This window comes from Nipponia nippon, unplaced genomic scaffold (assembly GCF_047370975.1).
Source record: "Nipponia nippon isolate SJK-2023a ecotype South Korea unplaced genomic scaffold, ASM4737097v1 scaffold_10, whole genome shotgun sequence".
Classification (NCBI taxonomy): Eukaryota; Metazoa; Chordata; class Aves; order Pelecaniformes; family Threskiornithidae; genus Nipponia; species Nipponia nippon.
This window is the reverse complement of record NW_028262291.1, coordinates 5,305,939-5,329,488: the sequence shown is the minus strand read 5'-3', so window position 1 is coordinate 5,329,488 and position 23,550 is coordinate 5,305,939. Positions and strand designations below refer to the sequence as shown.

The window sequence follows — 23,550 nt, the reverse complement described above, 5'->3', positions numbered from 1 at the left end:
ATAGCATATATCCCAGCATAAAAGGCTGCAGCTAAGAAATCATGTAAAAATGCTAATTATGCCTAAGTCAAGAAATACAACTATCAGCATGATTTGCGGTCAGCTGTTTAATTAATTTTAGTATTAATAAAGTTACAGAAAATCAATGTGTCAAAAGGACTTGAAAGGATTACCAACTACTCTGGACAAATTAGCAACACTTCCATGCCTAGAGCACAGGAAAGCACAAAGATGTTTAATTAAACTATTTACCAGTGAGGAATTTAAATCACTATAAATATTACATTTTTAGCACATTTTTTCCTCAGATTGAAAGCACTTAGGAGCAAATAATATGCAGTTTCCCAACGGCATTTTTTTAAAGGAAGGAATGTAAAAAATGTTGCAGTTAAATCCAGTAAATGAAGGTGAAGTCAGGAACAAAAGAATCTAACATGGCATTTAAAATTAGAGGACTGGGGAATAACTCAACTCCAAAGTAACAAAAGATGTTACCAAATTGCATGGAAAGAGGAGGACAAGATTTATAACATGAAGGTCACATGGTTACTCAGGGCCCACGCACACTGTGCTTCAATGAACTACTATTGTTTCTTGTGAAAATATCAATACCTATAAAAATAGATCTCACTGTTCACTGAATCGTTGTTGGTATAAGCCTGTGTTTTTCCCACATCTAGTTTTTCTGACTCTGTTTACTAGACTCTCCAATGCTGCCACTGTCTCAGCACAAATTTGGGCAAGATGCTCCACTTCTCTGTGCCTCAGCTTCCCCTTTTCCAAAACAGCAATTAAATATTTATCAGCCTTCTAGGGATGCATTGAGAAACTACCTTATCCATGATAGCACAGCATTCTCTGGCAACACAAAAGAATCATCCTTTTCAGTATTATCATAAACAGAGCTTCCCTATGGCAAGAGTGCACCAGTTATCTTTCTACGGGACTTATCTAAAGCCAAAATGAATGCGACTGAAAGCTTTCTATTGAGTTAACGGGTTTTGAGTAAAGACCTGCGTAAGTATCAGTCATCTGCCGTGGAGTCGCTCCGTTTTTGTTTTGCTGGATTGACTCAATACTCTTCCAGTCTTCTGTTGATTTGTCCTGCCGAGCAAAGAAATGCTCTCTGATGCAGGCAATACCCGCTGGTGCATAGATTACCTGCTGCTGAACTTGGCCAACAGCCCACCGAGGGACTTGAAATAAATGTTTCGGCATTTCAAGGCACCTGGAACTAAACAACATTTCCCTTCACAGTTCTGGCAGCAGAGATGCCATCGACTGCAGTTCAAATGAAAGGGTACTCCTTAACACTAGGAGCTAAGTCCTGTCCTGCCTTTTAGCACCTAACACATAAGGACCTCAGGAAAGGAGAGACCAGCATAGGAGTATTTTGTGCCTGACGAGTTAATACAATCATAGCGTTGTCCATTCAGGTTGGCTTAAGACCAAGTTCCAAATGCATTTGGAAATGACTGAGTGTTGCCCTGAAGATACAGTGCAGTGAGAAGACAAGCACACAAATCAAGATGCAGCTCGTAGAAGGACAACAGGCTGTCCTCGGCGTGTAGAGGACAGAGTGGACTCTGAAGCAGGGAATGCTTCAGAGGAGTGTCTATCGATATATTCATGCCAAGTAAAATCAGGAGGATCCAGATCTGCCTGAGGTCCTTAACCCCAGTCATAGCCATTGTGCTGAACACCTGCTACCTAATTTATAAACGGTGACACATAACTATGACCCCAACCCAATGAATATTTTCACAATGCTTCTTCAAAAATTACGTAGTGCTAGGCAAGATATTCACCAGTGATATCCTTTAGAACAGCAAGATCTAAAGAGGGCTCTTCCCCAAAACATACGTGAAAACTATTCCACCATAGACCCACCTTCACTGCTTACTGACTCACACCTGGGTTTTCATCTAGCAGACAGGTCTGTCAATTCAGCAGCTCCGGGCCATCATGTGAGCAGCGGTAACATTTGTTTACTGACCTCTGTGAACATCCAAGACCCTGTACAGTACTTTGAAAATTCAAGAACGACACCAAAAATACTAACGTTTCTTTCTTGAATGCTAATTTAGTTCAATGGAAAGGAAAAGGGGGGGAAAGGAGGTCAGTAAACTAAATTACAGAAATAGCACTGTCTTTCAAAGAGTGGCTGTATTATCGATGGGCTGCCTAAAAGCTGCTCCTTGGGTCTTTTTCAAACACATACAGTAGTTCTGGGTGGGAGGCCAGTAACCTGCCCTTTGAGATTGCCACTTCACCACTGTGAAACTTGCTGCGTTATTGGTATTATTACAGGGTCAACTACACCACCTTGAACCTGACAGGTAAACTCCAGCAACAAAAATCTAAAGGCATCAATTAAAGCAAACAATTGGAACAACGTCTGTTCTAACCATAGCAGGAAATTTCTGCAGTTGAGTTGCCTTTCACAGATAGGGGAAGGGAAGAAGGGAAAAGCAGGAGAAAGGGGCTGCTGGTTTTTTCTCTTGCAATTGAGATTTCTCAGAACTCTATGTTTTTCTATGCTTTAGGCACAACTTTTCCAATAACATGCTGCAGAAGGGCTTGTTCTGAAAGGCGGATTGGATTCAAAACTGAATGCTAATCCAGAAACCACAGAGGACCAAAGTGAAGGGGCTTATGGGATAACCTGTCAAAATCATTAGGTTTTCTTACTTCCTCTTCTCTACCCATACTGTAAATCAAATTAGCATATAAACTATAGACTAACATTTAAATTCTAAGACTTCTTCTAAACAATATATTTCATTATAACATCAATTTTTCTATAGAATTAAAATACTGAATACTGAAATATGTCCTGTTTCTGCGGTAGATAAGGGCTTGCTTTTTGCAAGTAACATATAATTATTTTAGTGACTCATTGCTTAGAGAAGCCAAAGGTAAAAGTTCTGTGACCGTTACCACACAAAATGAGGACTGAAAAAGGGTTAAAAGCACAGTCCAGTATTCAATCATTGTGCAGAACTGCACAACTCCACAGTGAAATGTGGAGATGGATTCCCTTCACGGAGGAACAACATCTGTCAGCATAGCTTGGTGCATAAAGAGGAGGATGTGGGCATATAGGTCGCGCCACGTTTTGGCAGAACGTGCTGCCAACATACGTTGGGTGGCCAGATACCTTCCCATACTGTTTCTTGAAAAGATGCCCCTGGAGCAAAATGGGCCATGCCATTCTCAAGTCCAAAAGAAGTTTCTTCATTTTGCAAAAGGGCTATGAGTAATACATGCAAATAGAGGAATAAAAATCTCTTGGCACTGTCATTTATAAAGGTCTTTTTTAAGCTTTAGAGCATAATTAGCAAATATTTGTAGGAAATTAAAAAAAATTTAAACCCCAGAAGAGAACGTCCAAGCCCAGTAGTAACTGCACAAAATGAGACAAACAGCTTATTCTTTGAATGACTGCAGGATTTTAGGAAGTTTTCAGTGTCTCACACAGCCCCAAGGAAAATATTGCAAAATAAAGGTATGTTTTTTTAAAGGGTTATCATAGATGTTCAAGGCCAGGAATCTTTATCATGATTACCCTGATTGTCTTCATAGAAAATGCCAGTAGTATGCAAAAACAGATAAGACCTACCTACACGCTTGCCTCGTCATATCAGCGTCATATATCTAGTTATTACACATAACTTATAGCCTATTAAGATGAAACAGCATTTGTTTATTTGATTGAATGGCAATGGGACAGAGAAACTATATATTGTAGCTTCAAACTACAGAAAATCAGACATATACATGCATTTTCAAAATCATACCGGACAACAGATGCAGCCCACCAAAAATAAAATTACAAGATTTTTATTATGTAATTTATAATGCTTCAAAAAGCATGAAACTAAATAATGCACTTTCGAAGCAAACTCCCAAACTGGTACCTTAGAAGTAAGCAACCCAAGAAAACTTATTTTTCAACAAGTAAGCAGGGTAAAAACCTGTGCAAGTCAATAAAATGCTTTAAATCAGTAGACTCCAGTAAATGAGAGCATCTGGAGCAGCAAATCTTGCTGCCATTTTCAGAACGGGCAAGACTGTGATTTACTTGAGAACAGATAAACAACCTGTCAGTGTCACAGGAAGAGACTGAAAGAAGCTTCCTATTCAAGGGTAACTTTTCTTAATAAAACTGTCTTTCACTCAACAACTTAATTAACATTCAGAGCTCAAAGCTCTAGGAATAGGGGAGCAGAAAAACACTAATGTACCTTTCATGGTGAGCGGAGGTTAAAGTTATTGCTAGGCTGACTAACCTGTCACAAAATACCATGGATGAACCTCAACACACCAGGTCTTTTGCTTGTGTGAGACTGAATATTGGTTATTTATTAAAATAGCCACTACTTAATTTTAAATCATAGTTCAGAATTTAATATAATTGTAGACTTCATACAGAATATTATTTTAGTCACTCTGTCGCGGTGACTGCATTTTCTACACAACCAGCACAGCTTCCAACACAGCAGCTTCTTACTGATAACCATGGGAAGCTCCTATTCCACAGTTCTCATGATCAGAGATGGGAAATATTACTCAAAAATTGTTTTTAGAGAAAAAGTTTCATCAACACCAAAACAGTACAAATTAGTTTATTTTGAGAAAGATGCAGAATTATAAGAAAACACACTGGAAGCCGCATATTTAAAATTCAGCAATATCCAAATTAATTTAATTTTGCTCAATTCAAATTTGGCCTAGCATTTCAATATTCCCTTTGTATCTTTTTATAAAGATAAAGCCCTCCAGATAAAATTGAAATATTTCACTCGGCTCCAAAATTTTTTCTGACTTACGGCTTCCACATATCACTGCTTTCCACCTTTTGAAAGCCACCAGAGCACAGGGACCAGCCATCAAGGCCACCAAGCACGGGCCTGCCCAGCAACACACTGATTCTGCTCCACAGCAGATGACGACTTTGCACCTCGATGAATTAGACTCGGACTTCCCAAAACATGATACCTCCTGCCCTAGGGAATAACTCTGCTTTTAGATCAACAGTGTATAAAATGCACGTAATGCTGTGCACGTACCTTAAGCACTTACATTTTAAACTTGTTAACCCTTATCTTGAATCCATTAGATCCTGACCCCAAATACACAAAACTCATTTGTAATCAGAATGCCAACCCATCTCAGGCTTTCAGGTTTGTCCCCAAATGCATGGTTCAATAACAAGATAATTTCTCATTTATTTTGTTTGAATAAAGAAGAATAAATTTAAAAAACTGAGTAATAGCTACAATCTATTTTGCTTGTGCCTGCTATACGTTGGTGCCAGCATGAGGGGCAACTAGTTAAGTATTTGCTGCCTGATTTTTTTTATTATTGTTATTTATTTTTTTAAGATTCACGAGAGGAAAAGTCTGTATATAACCATAATGCAAGATACAAAACCAGGATTAGCGCTTCCATTGTACAACACTTATTTTAAATACATTTATTATTGTAACATACAATTATTTCTAGATACAACAGGCAATGAACCAAGTTTCTCCTCATCTATATTATATACTTTCTGTGCTTTTTTTAACTGTGATGTCAAAAAAGAAGTCATTTTAGCAAGATAACAAACCTGCAAGAAATAGTTAGCTCAGTCGTTCTATTATTTCATTCTCATACCGGTTCTGGATTTTTTGTGTGCGTGCACTTTAAATGAATGTTCACCTATTACTGTCAAGCTGCTTATCTTACTATTTCACACTTTTTCTGTAAATCACAAATACCTTGCTTTCTAAACCATTTGCATGCCTAATGATAGTGCCTTGCTGGAAGGAAAGGAACATTAGAAAATTAGCAGTGCATATAAGAAAAGAAAGTGTCAGATTATCAAAACCACTTTCCCCATCACTGTGAAGGCCGCTACCTCACACAGCACACACATTTAGAACACAATTTAAGGTCTGAAACTTTTCTGACATGGCAGATTGTAAAAGACCAAGGAAAACTCAAAAGTTTACTCAAAAGACACAGATTATATGGAAATAATGACTCTCTGGGCAAAATAGAAATCAGTTTCCTGACAGCTATTTAGTAACAGCCTCTCTCAAGAGGTGGGCAGGACTTTCCTACAGTTTTATAAAACTACATAATCTCAGCTACAATTCATGCTGTCATCATGAAAGTCAACATTTCCTATGACCTTCCCGAAGGATAACATGTGCATTACAATGTAATTATTCCAGGCTGGAAATCATTCTCATATTAAATACTCCTGTGCCATCTTTCCACTTGAGAAAATACCTCACCCAACACAATTCTAAACATGGTGTTGTGTCAAGCTGACTTATTTCCATTTCAATAAATCTGCCTGATATTTTCCTCCTTTGCCAGACAGGTGCACCACCAAAATAATCCTCACATCAGCCTTTCTGGGCAGCTGTGATTGAAAGATGTTATCCAGTTAGGTGTAGTTGGACCAAGCGTTTCAGCAGGTTCTCACATGTTTCCCAGAGATTGCCAGGGAAGGTTCCTTAAAAACCTCTAGATGGAAATGAGACCTACCTACCTTCCACTAAGAATTTTTAGCACTCATTTTGCTGACAGGTATTAAAAAAGAATCACTGGATTTATTGTCTAATGCTATCGCACTTGTTCTCTTTTCCACATAACATGTGTCATAGTCCTGGATATGTTAATTGTCAGCATTAATAATAACAATTTCCAAACCACCTAACAATGTGTTCTGAGGACTTCATACATTTTCAATTTTGCTTTTATATATTTGCCTCAGCTCTGTCCAGAAAGCTTCTCCTCCTGGATAACTTCTCATGTTTCAATCCACTGACTCGTTTCAAACTACAGGTAATACAACAGTTACTTCTTCTCGCTACACGTGTGATCTGGTCTCAGCCTTCGCACCTCGCACGCAAGCCAGCCGTGGGACGTGAAGGGACCATGGTTGACAACAGCACGCAGTGTGTGCACCACAGGGCTTCCTGAGCCACCTTCCAAGTTAATCCCAAAGGATCCATAGATAGGAAAGGTACCTCATACCACCTTTACCTATCTCGCCTGTGCCTCAATTTTATGCCAGCAGAGGGCCAGCTAGTATGTGGCATTTGGTATGGCACAGGGGCTAAATAGAAGCTAAGCGATACACAGAACACCGAGTATTAACACCGCTATTGCTGTATACCTAAGAGCTCACCTGTACAGGAGAAATCATCCACACGGACATATCCCATGACACAGTCACAACGATAGGATCCAGGCAAGTTAACACACACGGTATTGGCATGGCAATAATGCATCTTGGCAGCACACTCATCAATATCTGCAGGGAAGAAGAATCAAGGAAAGTCACAGTCAGGCTTAGCAAAATGAATAACACGACACAGTATTAGAATAAAAGAAAATAATCTCCATTTACAACTCCAAAGACAATCTGCTTTAACTCCAGCATTAAAGAACAAGGCAAATCAGTAGAAAAATATTCCTCAGAATAGAGCTAGAACTCCCATATCATAGCAATGGGTTCCTTCCACTGTTCTTCATGAAATCCTAAATTTTTTTAACTCTGGAAAAGTAACACATTCATTTGGTTTTTTTCCTATGACAATGTTAAAAGACAAAAACTGATGTAGATTTTTCAAACACATAGAACAGCGTCAGAAGTATGCAATACTGAAAATCCTAACTCTGTCTCATCGGTAAACTAAAGCATGAAGGCACAGTAACTCTATACAGTATGAGATCAGCTGCAGTGCTGGATAGATATGGCATGGCAGTGTTTGCCAGGGCAATGTAGCAGATTCAGCTGCAGAGTTGATCAGCAAGTATTCCAGCCCTCCAGATTCACCCAAGTGCTCCGACAGCGCCCTGGCCCTGAAACACCCTCCTGCTGCAGAAGGTCCTGAACAGCGCTCTGCGCCACTTCCACATCCCGCACAAGGAGAAGATTGAGCCCGTCACTTAAGCCCATTTTAAGCCTGCTTTACATCATCCCAATGGAAAAAAAAAGAGTGGTAGCAACTTGACCCCATGTCTCTGTTTGCTTGAGCAATCTCTACTGCTGCTGCAAATCCAAAATTCAAAACTGTTTTCACAATAGTGAATCAAACCTATCATTTACTTGCCTGTTTAAATATCCCAAAGCTCTGTGGTATTGTAAACTGTAAAATCTTCCCCCTTTCTTCCCCACAAAACCAGATATTATACTGAAGAATTCTCTTTATTTTTTTCTCAGCAGGATAGATTTTCTGCTTAGTAGCACAGATTTTACATGAAGTAATTCATGGTTTTCAAAAGATTAATTCTAGTGTTACATATGTCCACACAAAGAAAGATGAATCAGACACTTTTTTTTTTTTTCCCCTATTACTTTCTCCTTGTTATTGAATGCTCACACTCCAGAAAGATATTAACTGACAACACAGCTGAAGAACTTCCTCAGTCGGTGGGGTACAGACGAGCTGGTCACCCCAGAGTCTGGTCTCCTACCACATCCCTCCGGCACACCTATTTACCGAACATATATAAAATTATACGTGTTCCTTTTCTGGGTTAAGTACAGGTGGCCCATCCACCTAGGCAACGGCTGGTAATTAAATGTCATTGATGGAAAAATTTGGATGCGACGCGTCATAATCCGAGTCCCATATATCCCTACGTACTATACCCTAGATCTACTGGGTCAACCCTCGACACAAGCTCCCGTTGCCATATGCCTCTCTTCTCACTCTAAAGGGGTTCAGACCCCGCCGCCGTAAAAGAAAAAATCGGTTTATTAACAGTCAGTACGATAAATACAAATACAGTTGGTTACAATTCATTACGGCCCGATCTTACTCCTATCCACGCTTGACTTACAAAAATATGTACAATGCCTGTAGAGACCAAGCCACAGCCTCCCTTCTCCCTCACCACACAGTGCTTATGGAGACACAATTACGTGCTACAAGGAGTTAGTACATAACATCAGGATTTATCCCCAATATATGGGGGAGTTTAATTGTGCACATACTGCGTTCTCGGTTGCCTAAATTAGGGTATCCTGTTTAACCTCCCTAAACCAAAGTAGCTGCAGTTGAGATACACCCATGCTTTCCAGTCTCTAAAAATGAAACACATGCCAGCTATACTCACACTTTCTATACTACAGACATCTGTCCTGTAGGAACGACTAGCTAAATCACTTCATGTTGGCCACCAAACAGCTGTCAGTTGGCAGTGATTTCTGACTGCTGCCAACTTGGGCTGAATTAGAAATGATGGCCTGGAGGCAAAAGACTTTGTATACCACTGCAAACACCTTGAACTATCTCATTCCCGCATTTCTGTTGTTTCTGTTGCAGTGCCACTTGATGAAATGAATTTTAAAAAGTCAAGAGCATCAATATATGGAAGATAAAAGCCAAGAAAAATCCTCCCACATGTCTTGTTATCACACCACTGAGTGCTAGAGCCACTTGGGAAACACTCAGGTGTTGACGTGTGTTCACACTGTTCTGCTTGCAGCCTCTTTTTAATAGGCTTTTGGAGCATAGCTTTGAGGAGTTTTGTTCTTGCATATCTAATAATTTTCTAGCATAAAAGGGAAAGGAACGAAAAGATGTCTGAAAAGAATGCAAGAATGTCAAAACAGCAACCAATTCACCTGAAAATTAACCTTACGCGCTACCCCCATCTCCAGCTTCCTCACTGAATTCACTGGACAACACTCCTCCTCTTTCTTCCCCCAAAGGGAAGCAAGAGGATTAAAAGTCTCAAAGGTGAAGGAATTTGAACTTTGATTCATTGCAAGCAAGGCCCACATTATCGGAACAGAAAATATGAGAATACCCAGAGATAAAAAGAAAATTCACAACCTATATGAAAAAAACCACTGTGGGAGAATTTCTCAAAAGGAGACTAAGGACTTCAAGTGATGACTTGACTATAAATAGGGGAATTGAGAACAACTGGCACTGGGTTGCTGCAGAAGTCCTTGAGTCCAGGAAGAAAAAGACTGGGCCTAACAAAGGATGCAGAAGGAACAAAAGATCCCTCTCTTGAAACTTTGTTCATTTATTTAACTCTCTTCTCAATCTTTCTTGGTGCATTTTCCATAAAACCTTTCAGTATTTCACATTTTCTTTTACCTTTCCAGTATTAGCTTTCTACTAATACACGCATTTCCTTTAGAGAGAATAATACTGAAAGGTCAAAACTGGCAATAGTATTTTCTTATTAAAGCCTGTGGGGCAATGCTAAAGCTGTTGTTCTGGACCACAATTCTACAAATTCTTGTAAAAGGTTAGGTATTCATCACAAAAAGCTTTGGGTTTTTACTTAATATTGTTAGAGTAAAATCCATAAAGCACACAGTGGTATATATCAGCTCAGTTGTAATGGAACTCAAATTGTGATTCATGTGTATGGATTGCTTGTCGCATTTGAAATATTAGAGCTCATCTTCTAGTGGTCTTTTGAGGTGATAAAAATACATGATTTATGTTTCTCTCTAGACTGGTGAAGTAGTTTGTTTTTCTTTTAAAAAGGTATACTTATGGTCTTTAAAATGAGACTTGACACAGCATAATGATCATTCACGTATCACCAGCTTCCATCTACATAAGCGAGCTCTTTGCAACAACAAAGACATTTGGGCTTCAGTTTTTCAGTAAGGACCATTACGTTACAGGGTGGGTTGGTTTGGTAAGCGAGCGCTATTCTACTGGGTCCAAGTGTTTCCTTAACAGTTAGCGAAATAGGGCTCACTGCCTATGCAGAGCTCTCTTTACCACAGTACTCACCTACCCTAAACCTAATCAGTTATCACCATCGCTCCTTACAGTTCTAAAGAGTGTTTGTGAACTTCTAGGGAAATACACAGGTATTATCTTTTATTATTTGTGCAATGCTCAGCAATGCTATGAGTGCACTGAGACCAAACAGCAGAAACGTGTCTCAGTGGAGCTACCTCCTTTGCACCTGACATGCTTTTTGCTGCAAGGCAGGTGCTCATCATCTCGTATCAACCAACCAAGCAAAGCAAGATGGGATGGAAAGACAATACGAATGGTGTTCAACCCATGGCCAGTGACAGAGGTTTTCTCATCTGCAAATGTACTTTACAAACCACTTAACTCTTCTCATGCCCAATTTGGAATCCTATGGCTAAATAATTAAAATATTTAAGTATGACAATGAGACACCAAAGCACAACTAGAGCATCTTTTTACTGTTTATTCCTCCAACAAAAGTCACATCAAACCAAATTAATCTCTGCTGTAAAGAGGGCATAGTTCCTGTTAATGGCAATAGGAGTTTTGTCCATTCACCCAAAAAGTGAAATGGACCTACTATTTTTTAAACTGTTAGTCCTGTAACAACCATGAGTGAACAATCTTAAAATAAAGCGCACTCTGCCTCTGGAGTTGCAGACCGCTGTTTGCATGCATTTAATAAGAATCCATTTGGACATTAGCAGTATCATCACCCGTTGTTTGGGGCTTCAGAGTTTAACTACTGGAAGACAATAACTTTCAAGTCAAAAGAAAATGAAACCAACTATGAAGTGTTCCAGAGCACCAACAGATGATGTATTTGGAAATCTGCTAAGTATCAGAATCAGTTACTCCATTTGCAACTATCTCCCAATTACTTGCTTTCCGGTTGGGGAGCATATTTTTCCAAACTTAATTCTAATTTTCAAGCACTTTGTAAGGAAGCAAAGACAGAAAAACAAACACAGGGAAAAAAAGGACAGCCTTGCAGAAAGCTCTGATCTCTAATTCACAACTCCCAACTAGAAAACATTATTAATGGAGGGGTGGGGGTGTGAATTCCCCTCCCCCCTTTTTATTCAAGTTAATACTATGCCTTGACTTGAACTGTATTAAATCCTGGTCTAAATAGTCTGGATTAAAAATGTAAACCCAACTTGTCTTGTTATTTAAATAATATCAAACCTTAAAATATGTTCACAAGCTGATGGAATCATATAAACAAAGTTTCCAAAACAGTGGAGCACAACAGTAGTGGAGCGTAAGAGAGGTCCTAAAATTTCAGTCACCCTATGCTTATGTGAAAACAAACACATGCTATTTTCACTCCACTGACTTAGCAGCTCCTTGTTCATTATATTTACTTTTTGTTCTCCAAATTCTCCCTGATTCTGTCCTCTCCTGCTCTTATCTCCTTTCCACTGCCAGACTCACCTGACTTCAGCTCTGCTTGCCTGCTTTTTTCCCCCTCCCTATTGTCTGCTCTCTTTCGCATGCCTGACATACCCCATACCTGTTTTTTACCTTTAGCACAGGGCTGGTTTCTCAAATTGTGCAATACAACCCTCAGGGAGCCACAAAGCACTAGACAACAGCAGTCAGCAGTTCCCTGCGAGCTGGCAGCAGCTCAGCTTCCCCTAGTAGCCTGAGTAAGAGAAGACTAATTATTGGCTGCAAATGGTTAGGCTAGACTTAAAACTGTTTACCAGCTTGGACTCCTTGAAAGCAATTCATCTCCTCCAAGGCAGTGCAAACATAGGCGACCCTCGCCATTCCTCTGACCTGAAGGGATGGAGCTGCTGCCCAGTCAGAGGCAGGGAAACAACCCAAAATAAAAGCAGATAAGCCAAAGGAAAATTTTCCTTTCCATAAGGCTGAGAAACATTACCCTAATGCTGTTAAGTAATGAACTAGCTAAAAATGCCTTCATAAATTAGGGCTGGTGTAGCATCACCTGGGAATCCATAAGCAATAAAGTAACTATCAATATAATAACATCAGGAAGTACTATCACTTTGACTTTTAGAGCATCATTAAAATGGTGCAGCCTCTTCCTCTGGGCACGGCGTGAAAGTGCTTTACGTTGATATACATACTTTACGATCAGGACAAGAGTATCAATATTCCAAATCTGCTTTCTACCAATTTAACTGCTCCTCTAGGGATGACAACTGTGTAACTATCAGGTTAAACAAACCAACAAATAAATAAATGCTTAAAAACACACACTCACATGCAAATCACACTTGAACAGTCATACTTTCCAGTGCAGACCAGCCTTGAACTAATGTAACATTCCTGAGAAGCACAAAAGAAAATTCAAGTGAAGTTACCTTCCTCCTCTTTACTTTAATACTGTTAGGCTGAAATTCTTTCACCAATCACATTCCATAAAGCAACTGGTCATTCTCAAACGAAGATCACAACATTAGCACTCCTTTACTACCTGTTTCTCAGCTACATTAGTAACAGTCTGCCCAGCAGTCATACAGGAAAGTGGTTGCTTCCCCAAAATCTGCTCTGGTGAAATTCAGCCTTAGACATTCAAATATTGCCTAGGCACAAGATGAGTTCCTCTTTGCCATCCTTGTTAAGGCTTACAATAATACACAAATTATTAGTCTCTTTATGTTATGATTTTTTGCCTTAAAAAATGAAAATAAAAAATACAGCTTTTCCTAACCTGAGTCTCCAATCATTTGACCAACTCTTTGGAGCCAGGATATCTCAGCTACAGTCATTTTGCTCATCACTCCTCAAAATATCACAATTCTATCATGAAAGACAGCACCAGACTCTCTAAAGCTTCCTGTCCAGACTATCTAGTGTCCCCTCTAAGTAAGAAGATTTTCCTTTTATTATTCTACTAAATTCTGCTCCTCTCTAAGGAAAACCAAAAATTTGCAGTTCCACTCTCCCTTGTGCTTTCCATCATTACGCTGGCAATTTACGATGCATTATTAAATGTCTGTGTGGTTCGTTTGGGGCATGGTTCTCAAGAGCCTTGAGATCTCTTAGGATAAAAGCAGTTTATTCAAATCGAACTTTTTGTAAAGAATCATTTCAGTTAGAAAGCTGCCACTGACGTGTTAGCATTAAAGAAAATGTAAGTAATGTGGTGTTGTTTTTAACGGAAAGGAACTGTTTTCTTAATCCTAAGTGAATGACTGCATTCATTTAATAAATACATTAATAGAAAATGTTCACAGACATACATATTACTTCTTTTAAAACGTTTGCAGCTATAGCTCTTAGGGATGGTTGATAACTTATTCATAAGGTATCTCTGACAGTTGCAAATAAGTTATTTTAAAAAATATGCAGCCAGAATTCACATATGATAATGCAGCTTAGAGAACACAGATTAAAAATAATCACAAAAAGCAGAACGAAACATTTGGGGGAACAGGTTTTGGCTAACGGCAGCAGCTCAGTCATTTGTTCAAACATGCCAAAGCAACTAGCAAAAACAAGTCAAGATTCTTCTTGTATAATAGCAGATGCTATGATGTTTAGAACTTAACTGAAATCCAGATTGCTTTATCCAGGAATATTCAAGCCTTTTAATTTTTTCTTTCTAATTACTCTTTGAAAATATACTGATATTTGTATTTAGAATGCACAGCAGCAGAACAGGCTACTAAGTGGTATGCCCGAGTGCGTGTAAAGACTTTTCTTTAAAGTTGCTACTTAATTTGCTCTTCCACTAAGTGGCTTCTGAGAGGCTATATAACGAGCAAGCTACTTTTCTGTTTCAGAGTCTGGCTGGCTGGCAGGATTCAGAACTTTTACCCAAGTCAGTGCCACCGTCCCTGCTCTCCAGCTCTGGCCTCTTAGACTCAATCAAAGCAGATCAATGCCTTTGAGGATAGTCTGCTATAAGGGATTCGTGGATTTTGAGGAACTTTCATTACATCCTCTCATGGACATTATGGCAGAGAGGTTCTTTGTCACCCCCAGGTATTTTAACATACTCAGGAACACCAGCAGCTACTTCAAGAAAGAATTCTGTATTTCAGGGAAATGACCTGGTGCCTATCAGAAAAAAAGCAAAGAACACTTTTATGTCCTTTCAAGCTGTATTAAGCCCTCTGAAGAGTAAAGAGTAAGATGTGACTGCTGCTGATTATAATGAGACCACTTCAACTGAAATGGAGTTAATCCCAAATAAGATAGTGCTGGCCCTACAGGAGTTGTTAGCTCTCAGAACTCTGCAGGAGCAAGCCTACACCAGGAGAAGTTGTCCACTCCTTGGTTGAGAGTACCCAGGGGATTTCACGGGTTACAGAACTATCGCTGTACCCCTTGAGAACAGGACTACATAATGAACCAGCAGGGATCTGCGCTATCTCTATCTACAGAGTAATACTCTTGACAATATTGCCAAGAACACTGCAGTAGGTAAAAGTTAAATTCGGAGAAAGATAAAAGATAGAATAGAATATTTCAGTTGGAAGGGACCTACAATGATCATCTAGTCCCACTGCCTGACCAATTCAGGGCTGACCAAAAGTTAAAGCATGTTATTAAGGGCATTGTCCAAATGCCCCTTAAACACTGACAGGCTTGCTGCATTGACCACCTCTCTAGGAAGCCTGTTCCAGTGTTTGACCACCATCTTGGTGAAGAAATGCTTCCTAATGTCCAGCCTATACCTCCCCCGGTGCAGCTTTGAACCATTCCCATGCATCCTATCACTGGATACCTGGAAGAAGAGATCAGCACCTCCCTCTCCCCTTCCCCTCCTCTCCCCCTGTAGAGAGCAATGAGGTCACCCCTCAGCCTCCTTTTCTCCAAACTAGACAAACCCTAAGTCCTCAGCTGCTCCTCAAAGGACATTCCTTCCAGCCCTTTCCTCAGCTTTGTTGCCCTCCTCCAGACTCATTCAAGGACCTTAACATCCTTCTTAAATTGTAGGGCCCAGAACTGCACACAGCACTCAAGGTGAGGCCGCAACAACGCTGAATACAGTGGGATAATCACCGCTTTTGACCGGCTGGTGATGATGTGTTTGATGCACCCCAGGACACGGTTTGCCCTCTGGGCTGCCAGGGCACACTGCTGACTCCTATTGAGCCTGCTGTCGACCAGCACCCCCAGATCCCCTTCTGCAGGGCTGCTCTCCAGCCACTCCGCTCCCAATTTATACTTGTTCCTGGCATTACTCTGTCCTAGGTGCAGAATCTGGCATTTTGACTTGTTAAATTTCATCCCATTAATCATTGCCCAATGCTCCAATCTATCCAGACCCCTCTGCAAGGCCTCTTGTCCCTCAAGAAAGTCAATAGCACCTCCCAGTTTGGTATCATCAGCAAACTTGCTAATGGTGCGTTCAACTCCTGCATCCAGATCGTTGACAAACATATTGCACAGAACTGGCCCTAGAATTGAACCCTGAGGAACACCCCTGGCGACCGGTTGCCAGCCAGATGTAGCCCCATTCACTGCAACCCTTTGAGCTCTGCCCTTTAGCCAGTTATTCATCCAGCGCACCACAAACCCACTCACCCCACAGGGGGACAACTTGTCAAGAGGGATGATATGAGGGACAGTATCAAAAACCTTACTAAAATCCAGAAAAACTACATCCACCGCCTTCCCTTCATCCATTAGGTGGGTGACCTTATCATAGTAGGATATCAAATTAGTTAAACAGGACTTTCCCTCTGTGAACCCATGTTGACTGTGCCTGATGATTGCATTATTCTTTAAATGCCTTTCAATAGTACCCAGTATAATAATCTTCATAATTTTTCCAGGAACTGAGGTTAAACTAACAGGTCTGTAGTTCCCTGGGTCTTCCCTCATGCTCTTTTTGTAGATTGGAATAACACTGGCTAGCTTCCAGTCAGCGGGGACCTCCCCAGACTCCCAAGACCTTTGGGATGATCGAGAGGGGTCCTGCCATAACATCTGCGAGCTCCTTCAGTACTCTGGGATGAATCCCATCAGCCCCCACGGACTTGTGCTGATACAGCTGGTCCCTTACAATTTCAGCATCCACAAATGGAAAGTCACTGTTCCCACACTCAGAGTCCTCCAACTCAGGGGACCGGGCAGTCCAAGGTCTATCAATATTATTCAAGACTGAGGCAAAAAACGCATTGAATGCCTCCTCTTTTTCTTCATCCCTATTAGAAAGATGACCATCTTCAACAAATATCAGCCCAATGTTTTCTTTAGACCTCCTCTTGCTATTAACATACTTAAAAAAGACCTTCTTGTTATCTGAAACAACACTGGCCAGTTTCAACTCTAACTGGGCTTTGGCCTTTCATGTCTTCTCCCTACAGATACAAGCCACGGCTCTGTAATCTTCCTGCGAAGCCTGACCTTGCTGCCAAAGATCACACAATTTCTTTTCCCTCTCGAGCTCCACGATGAGTTCCCTGTTCAGCCAAGCTGGTCTTCTGCCCCTCTTGCTGGACTTACGACACAGTGGAACTGCCTACTCCTGTGCTTCTACAAGGTGGTTCTTAAAGACTGACCAGCACTCATGGACTCCTGAGCCCTCAAAAACAGATTCCCAGGGAAAACTCAGAAGAAGGATGCAATTCAAATATGATGCATTTTGAAAACTTGTCTTATAAAATTTGAAATTAGAAATAAGCCCATGTGGCTGTTAGTCCCATGATGGTGTTAGCTTGTTCTTTCATATCAGTTTTGTCTTAAAAACAGCTCAAAAACTGTTTGCTGTTCTTTTTTATTATTTCTAGAGGTGGTATGTTCAGTAGTTCACATTGTAAATTCTTTCATCCATCACCCATACTTATTCAACGTTAGAAAATAATCATATTTGTACATGCTACCTTTCTCAGAATAGAAGTTTTCTTACAGCTTCACTCCAAATGCTAATTCTGGAATAAATAAAGATTCCTACAGATATGATAAGGAAAACGTTGGGTACCCAACGTTCATCCTTGTAAATGTAATAAATGCCTGCATGGGTATAGTGACATGTATCCCAATAAAGAAAATATTGCTTAACTTCACCACAGTAATCATGTTTGGCAGTCCATCAGAAATGAAACAGTACACAAAACATGAAAAGCCGCTGGCTCTTTCGGTCCTGCAGCAGGCAACAGTCTGTGAAAAAATGATGAGATTCCTCCCCAGGCATCCTATATATCTTTCCCTAAAGCAGGAGGTGTTTCGGGAATCTCCTAGCTGTTGAGGAGAAGATGGTGAAAAAAACCGAGGCTCATCACAAGGCACATGTGGGACAAATTCTTGCCACCAAAGATGATTTGATAAGCCAAACCGTAAACTGTGAGCTATTCTGTCACAGTCTGTCAGCACAGCACATCTTTGAGCAACTGCGAGCTTTAAAGTTTGGAATCAGCAATTTGACACTGTTCTCCATTACTCCCTTGCTAAAACCCTGAGTATGATGATGATCCGTGCTATGCTCCTCCAATGAATCCAAACAGATCAACAAAAATGTGAGTACCTGTAAAGTCTATTCCCTTACATAAATGGTGTTCATCAGTGCAATACAATTTGCCTATCTGGGACACAGAGGGAGTTAATTGCTTTCCCTTGGCTAGAACCCATGACAGAAGCCTGAACAAATTACTACAGGGACAGGAGAAGGAAGAGTTATATATAATAAATCTAACTGGACTACTCTCCCTCAGTATTTAGTACCACTCTTTCACCCATTTTTCTTCTTCAAAGGCTCTTAATGCATGAGATTTCATTCTAAATCTAACTACTTCATGCTTGGCTGTAAGAGTTACCATTTCATAAGTCTACGTCAAGTAAAAGGTTATGCTACTACTGTTCCCAAATATATTACAGCCCATTAGAAAACAAAGCAATATAATCACCTCATTCTTACATAAATAGCTCTGTTCCCTAGAAAGTTTGCCTCTAGTTTACTGATTACATAAATGTACTCCCAAAGCCCTGCTTGCCTTGGCTTTGATTTCACTTATGAAAGAAACTCCTTTTGGATCTCAGTAAGCACTGATGAAATAAATACTGCTGTTGGAAAAGGCATGTCAGATTTCTGTAATAGATTCACCTCCTTATTTATTGTTATTTTTTTATCTTTCCAAACGTTCTTAGAGATACCAGTGGATGCTTATATGTGGGAGAAGAGGGGAAGGGGAGAGGTGAGGGGACCACTGTTTTTCTCTAATCTTCCGTTCACCTACATTAGCCAAGCAATATGATACACTGAAATAACTATATCCATTTTCATTCAGCTAATACCTTACCTTTTCAATCCCTTCTATCTGATTTTACTAATGGCTAAGAGTGAACAATGGATTACTGTATCAAAACAAACAATTCTTTCTTCATGCCGCTATACCAAGAGCAATTATATTAAATACCTGGTTCCATCAGCACTTGTCTTATAGCATTGTCCGCAATTTTTGCTTCACTGTTCTATTTTTATCCCTAATACTCTCACCCAGTCTGTCTCCTTCTACCTATGTCCTGCGATATTGACTGGCTTACTCTTTCAAATCCACATAGATGCTATCTTCAAATGACAAATTGTAGAAGGCTACCCATATAATTGATCTAGAATCCCTGTGCCCACAGCAACCTTTTACTGTGGCATTTTGAAGGACACTGTATCTCTCAGAAAAATTAAATGCTGATGAAAACTGTATGGGGTTTTTTTTGGGGGGAGGGGTGTTGTCTTTACCATGGCTAAAAAAAAAAAAAAAAAACAAACAAAAAAACCCACCTCTAGTCCCTGGAAAACTACTGGTCTTGCATTTTATCATGACTTTTAATATATACTGTTACAATAAATGAGACACGTGATATGTTAGTAGCAGAAAACCATACAAAATTAATACACCACTATTTTCACACTAAAGTAATTTGTTCACTCAATGACCATTTGTGCAACGCAAAGCAGCACACAGGTAATGGAAAAATATTGTCCCACGTTGGTAAACACTCACTGTGCCCTATCTTCTCTATTTATGGCCTTCACAACACTATTTGCATTTTCCTAAATGTTCTCTCTCAACATCTTTTTAACCATTCATTATTCATCTATTTCCATCACATCTTGTTCCTCTATCCAACTCTGCTGAAAAATCCATGTGGAAAGCTTGAACTTAAAGTGGCAGACTCATCACCATTGCGAAGTTGGCAACCGTGCCTCTTCAATGCCACACAAACCAAACCAGCTGGTTTCACATGACAGAGGATTTACTGATTTTATTTTCATGGGCCCAGACTATTCCCTGTTAATTAGGTTCCACAGAGGCTTAGAGCCAAATATCTTATTCAGATAAGAAAATTATAGATCATCGTGAAACAGTTCCTTTTCTAGTATCCCTCTAAGCCATGCTAAACACCTTTCTTTGTTCACATCCTTGCTATACAATCTAGTTTTATTGTTTGTGTCTTTTTAAAATTTAATTTCATCTATAATGTAAAAATAAATAAGCTAACATCAGCAGAAGAAAAACCCTGAATTTTAGACATTATAAATATTTTTTCCCTATAAACATAACCTTAATTGACGTAACTGAAAAGTGCAAGATGCATTTCTCATCCGAGCAAATAGGTAATCAGGTGTGATTTATAGCACTAGTTACTGAAAGAGGCATTTCTGCTTTGGAGATTGCAACAATACTGCACTCCTTAGGCATAACCTGAGTTGCGCTAAACAAGAGGAACAGTAAAAGGGGGTGGGGGGACGATCCAACAGATGATCATAAAAAAATATTCTTTACCTGCAGCCTGAATTCCTGCCTCAACACTTACTATGAGACTTTATTTTAATTGCTTTGCTGTTGGCTGTGAAATTGAACTGAATACTTTCCCCTCTGATAACATAGTCAAAGTTTAGCTGCAGTTAAAAAAAATGAAATCGGGAAACCCAGGTCCTTACTATCTAATTTCTAACAGCTGCATCCGAATTACTATATCCACTGTCATCACAGTGAGTCAATGATGTCTTTACTCACATTTCCTTTATCAGTATCAGCTACTGAGGAATTCATTCACACAGACTCCCTCAAGTTCTATCAAGAACTTGGTGGTTAGAGCACAAATAAAGGAGGGACCTGAGAGATGCTGACCCAACCCTCCCTGGCCACGAAAGCTAACTGCGAGCATGTCTGTTGTTTGGTTGATGTTTTAATGGAAGCTCTTCAATGGGCACGTGCCCTCCTGAGAAGAGCCTAACTGCAAACAAGCTTTCTGAGACTCTTCCAGAAGCAGGATTTTAATGTGCAGTACACAGCACTCTAACCTTGAGGAGTGGAAGCCAGGAACAGAGACAGCATTATGTTGTTATTCATTATACTAAATTACTATTTTATTACCAGCACCATTATGGACATTTAAGAGCACGTTATCAGCAATAAGTCCCAATTCTAGCATGAGCAAGACAGGCTTTTACCGACTATAAGCAGTTCTCTCAAATCCCAGCAAAATTCTCTATGAAACACAGGACTGTCCAGCAGGGCAGTGGCAGAAGCATGCATCAGGTGAAGTAACCCTTGTGAAAATCAAGAGAAAGACACTATGAGTTCAACGGACTTTGAACCAACCTACTGAACAGTGTGTGTATACGCACACATGTGTGTGTATACGCACACATGTGTGCGTATACACATATTGGCGCACTGCAGAGGGAGGTGAATGAACAAAGACCTCACACTGAACGAGGAGAAAGGAGAGTTGAACCAGCATTACTGGTTTCAAACACTGTGCTCTGTCCCAATTTTTTAAGCTAATTAATTTTTATTTAAAAGCAAAATAGTAACTCTTAGATTGCTGTTGATGAAAGCTTCATGTTTTTTGTCCCTGGAGAGAACCATTATGAAAACAATGTGAGCTTCCACTATCACTGTAAGGATGAAGACTTCTATAGATACCTAAATTGCATTTTCATCATCTCTATTAAGCAGCAAAATTCTAGCCTGATTTCATTGGTCATTCTACATTAGTTGTAAATAAACTATGAAAAAAATAACGACAGCAGAACTAGACAAGCTGTGGATAGAAAGTCAGTATCAAAAATCAGTGCAAAAGAATTCTCATCTCCAATGGTGTCCAATACTCCCTCTTCCTTCCACATACATTTCAAGCTATTGTTCTTTTTTTTTTCAACAGCAATGCAACCTAGTCACATTGTAGCAAAGAGCACGAAGTCACTCACATAGCACAGCCAGACAGGACACTATCCACTTTATGAAAACATATTACCATTGCTAGACACGTCTGAAAACACGAAAGGTGATGATTGTCAAAGTAAAGGCACCCCACATAGAATTCATGAGATTATAAAGACCCTACTTTGAAGTGTTTCTGAGATTTGTTTTCTTAACACAAGTTTCTCCGTTTTGTTACTAAAAAAAATTCTGAGAATACAAAGCCCACGTCAATGAAAATCAACATGTCTATACCAGCATATAATAGGGAATACCAATTTGTAGCTGCCAAGAACAGAGAAGTGAGCTAGCAGGAACTGGTGGGACTTGGCTGCTGCAAATTACTACATGACCCTTGAGTCCTAGACAAAAGGTATACCAAAAAAAAAAAAAGAAAAAAAAAAATCACACTTCTTACTTCAGCAAGTTCCTGGATTAAGGTACACTATGCCACTAATCTGTGTTCTATTCATATGTCCCTATCCTGGGCATCCTTTGCTTTCCTGAACTGCTATCTTGTCTAGCTGTTATTGCTAGCATAACGGTCATCAAAAAAATGTCTCTTACCAGCTAGACTACAGGAGAACCTATACTGGCAATGAGCTTTCAGTAAAAGGGTAAACAGACTGACAGCTGGAGAATTCACCAGCATCTAGCAAAAACTGAGCAGAAACGCAGGCACGGGAGTGGAGGACATACCCTCTAAGACACACACATCCCTGCATAGCAGCACAGAAGGGCCTCCATGAAGGCAAAGACCATGAAAACCTCCTCTTTACTCACAAGAGAAATAACATCCCTTTTAGGACTGGTGTAAAGATGAGTGAAAGGAAAAGCCACTGTCTGTATTTCCATCCTTCACAGCTGGGAGAGGGGAGTGAGAATATGTGAGAGGAACAACCCTGCAGGCACCAAGGTCACTGAAGAAGGAGGGGGAGAAGGTGCTCCAGGCATCAGAGCAGAGATTCCCCTGCAGCCCCTGGGGAAGACCACGGTGAGGCAGGCTGTCCCCCTGCAGCCCATGGAGGTTAATGCTGGAGCAGAGATCCACCTGCAGCCCGTGGAGGACCCCACGCCGGAGCAGGGGGATGCCCAAAGGAGGCTATGACCCCGTGGGACGGCCGTGCTGGAGGCGGCTTCTGGCAGGACCTGTGGACCCATGGAGAGGGGAGCCCAGGCTGGAGCAGGTTTGCTGGCAGGACTGGTGACACCACAGGGGACCCACGCTGGAGCAGTCTATTCCTGAAGGACTGCACCCGAGGAAAGGACCCACACTGGAAAGGACCCACACTGGAGCAGTTTGTGAAGAACTGCAGCCCATGGGAAGGACTCACACTGGAGAAGTTCGTGGAGGACTGTCTGCCGTGGGAGGGACCCCACGCTGGAGCAGGGGAAGAGTGTGAGGAGGAAGGAGTGGCAGAGATAACGCATAACAAACTGACCGTAATCCCCATTCCACGTCCCCCTGCACCACTCAGGGCAAGGAGGTAGAAGAACAGTGAGTGAAGTTGAGCCCAGGAAGAAGGGATGGGTGGGGGGAAGGTGTTTTTTAGATTTGTTCTTATTTCTCATTATCCTACTCTGATTTGATGGGCAATAAAATTAATTTCCTCAAGTCAAGCCTATTTTGCCCATGATGGCAACTGGTGAATAATCTCCCTGTCCTTATT

General features: G+C 40.5%; 1 protein-coding gene across 6 annotated transcripts in view; it reads right to left on the bottom strand.

Moving 5' to 3' along the window:
• NELL1 (neural EGFL like 1) overlaps positions 1-23,550 on the bottom strand; it is a 299,065-nt gene that overhangs the window by 142,569 nt on the left and 132,946 nt on the right. For all 6 annotated transcript variants that reach the window (XM_087743099.1, XM_087743091.1, XM_087743107.1 and 3 more), the window contains exon 13: positions 7,190-7,315. In XM_087743099.1, the coding sequence (XP_087599225.1) occupies positions 7,190-7,315 (126 nt within the window). The remainder of the gene's footprint in view (positions 1-7,189; positions 7,316-23,550) is intronic.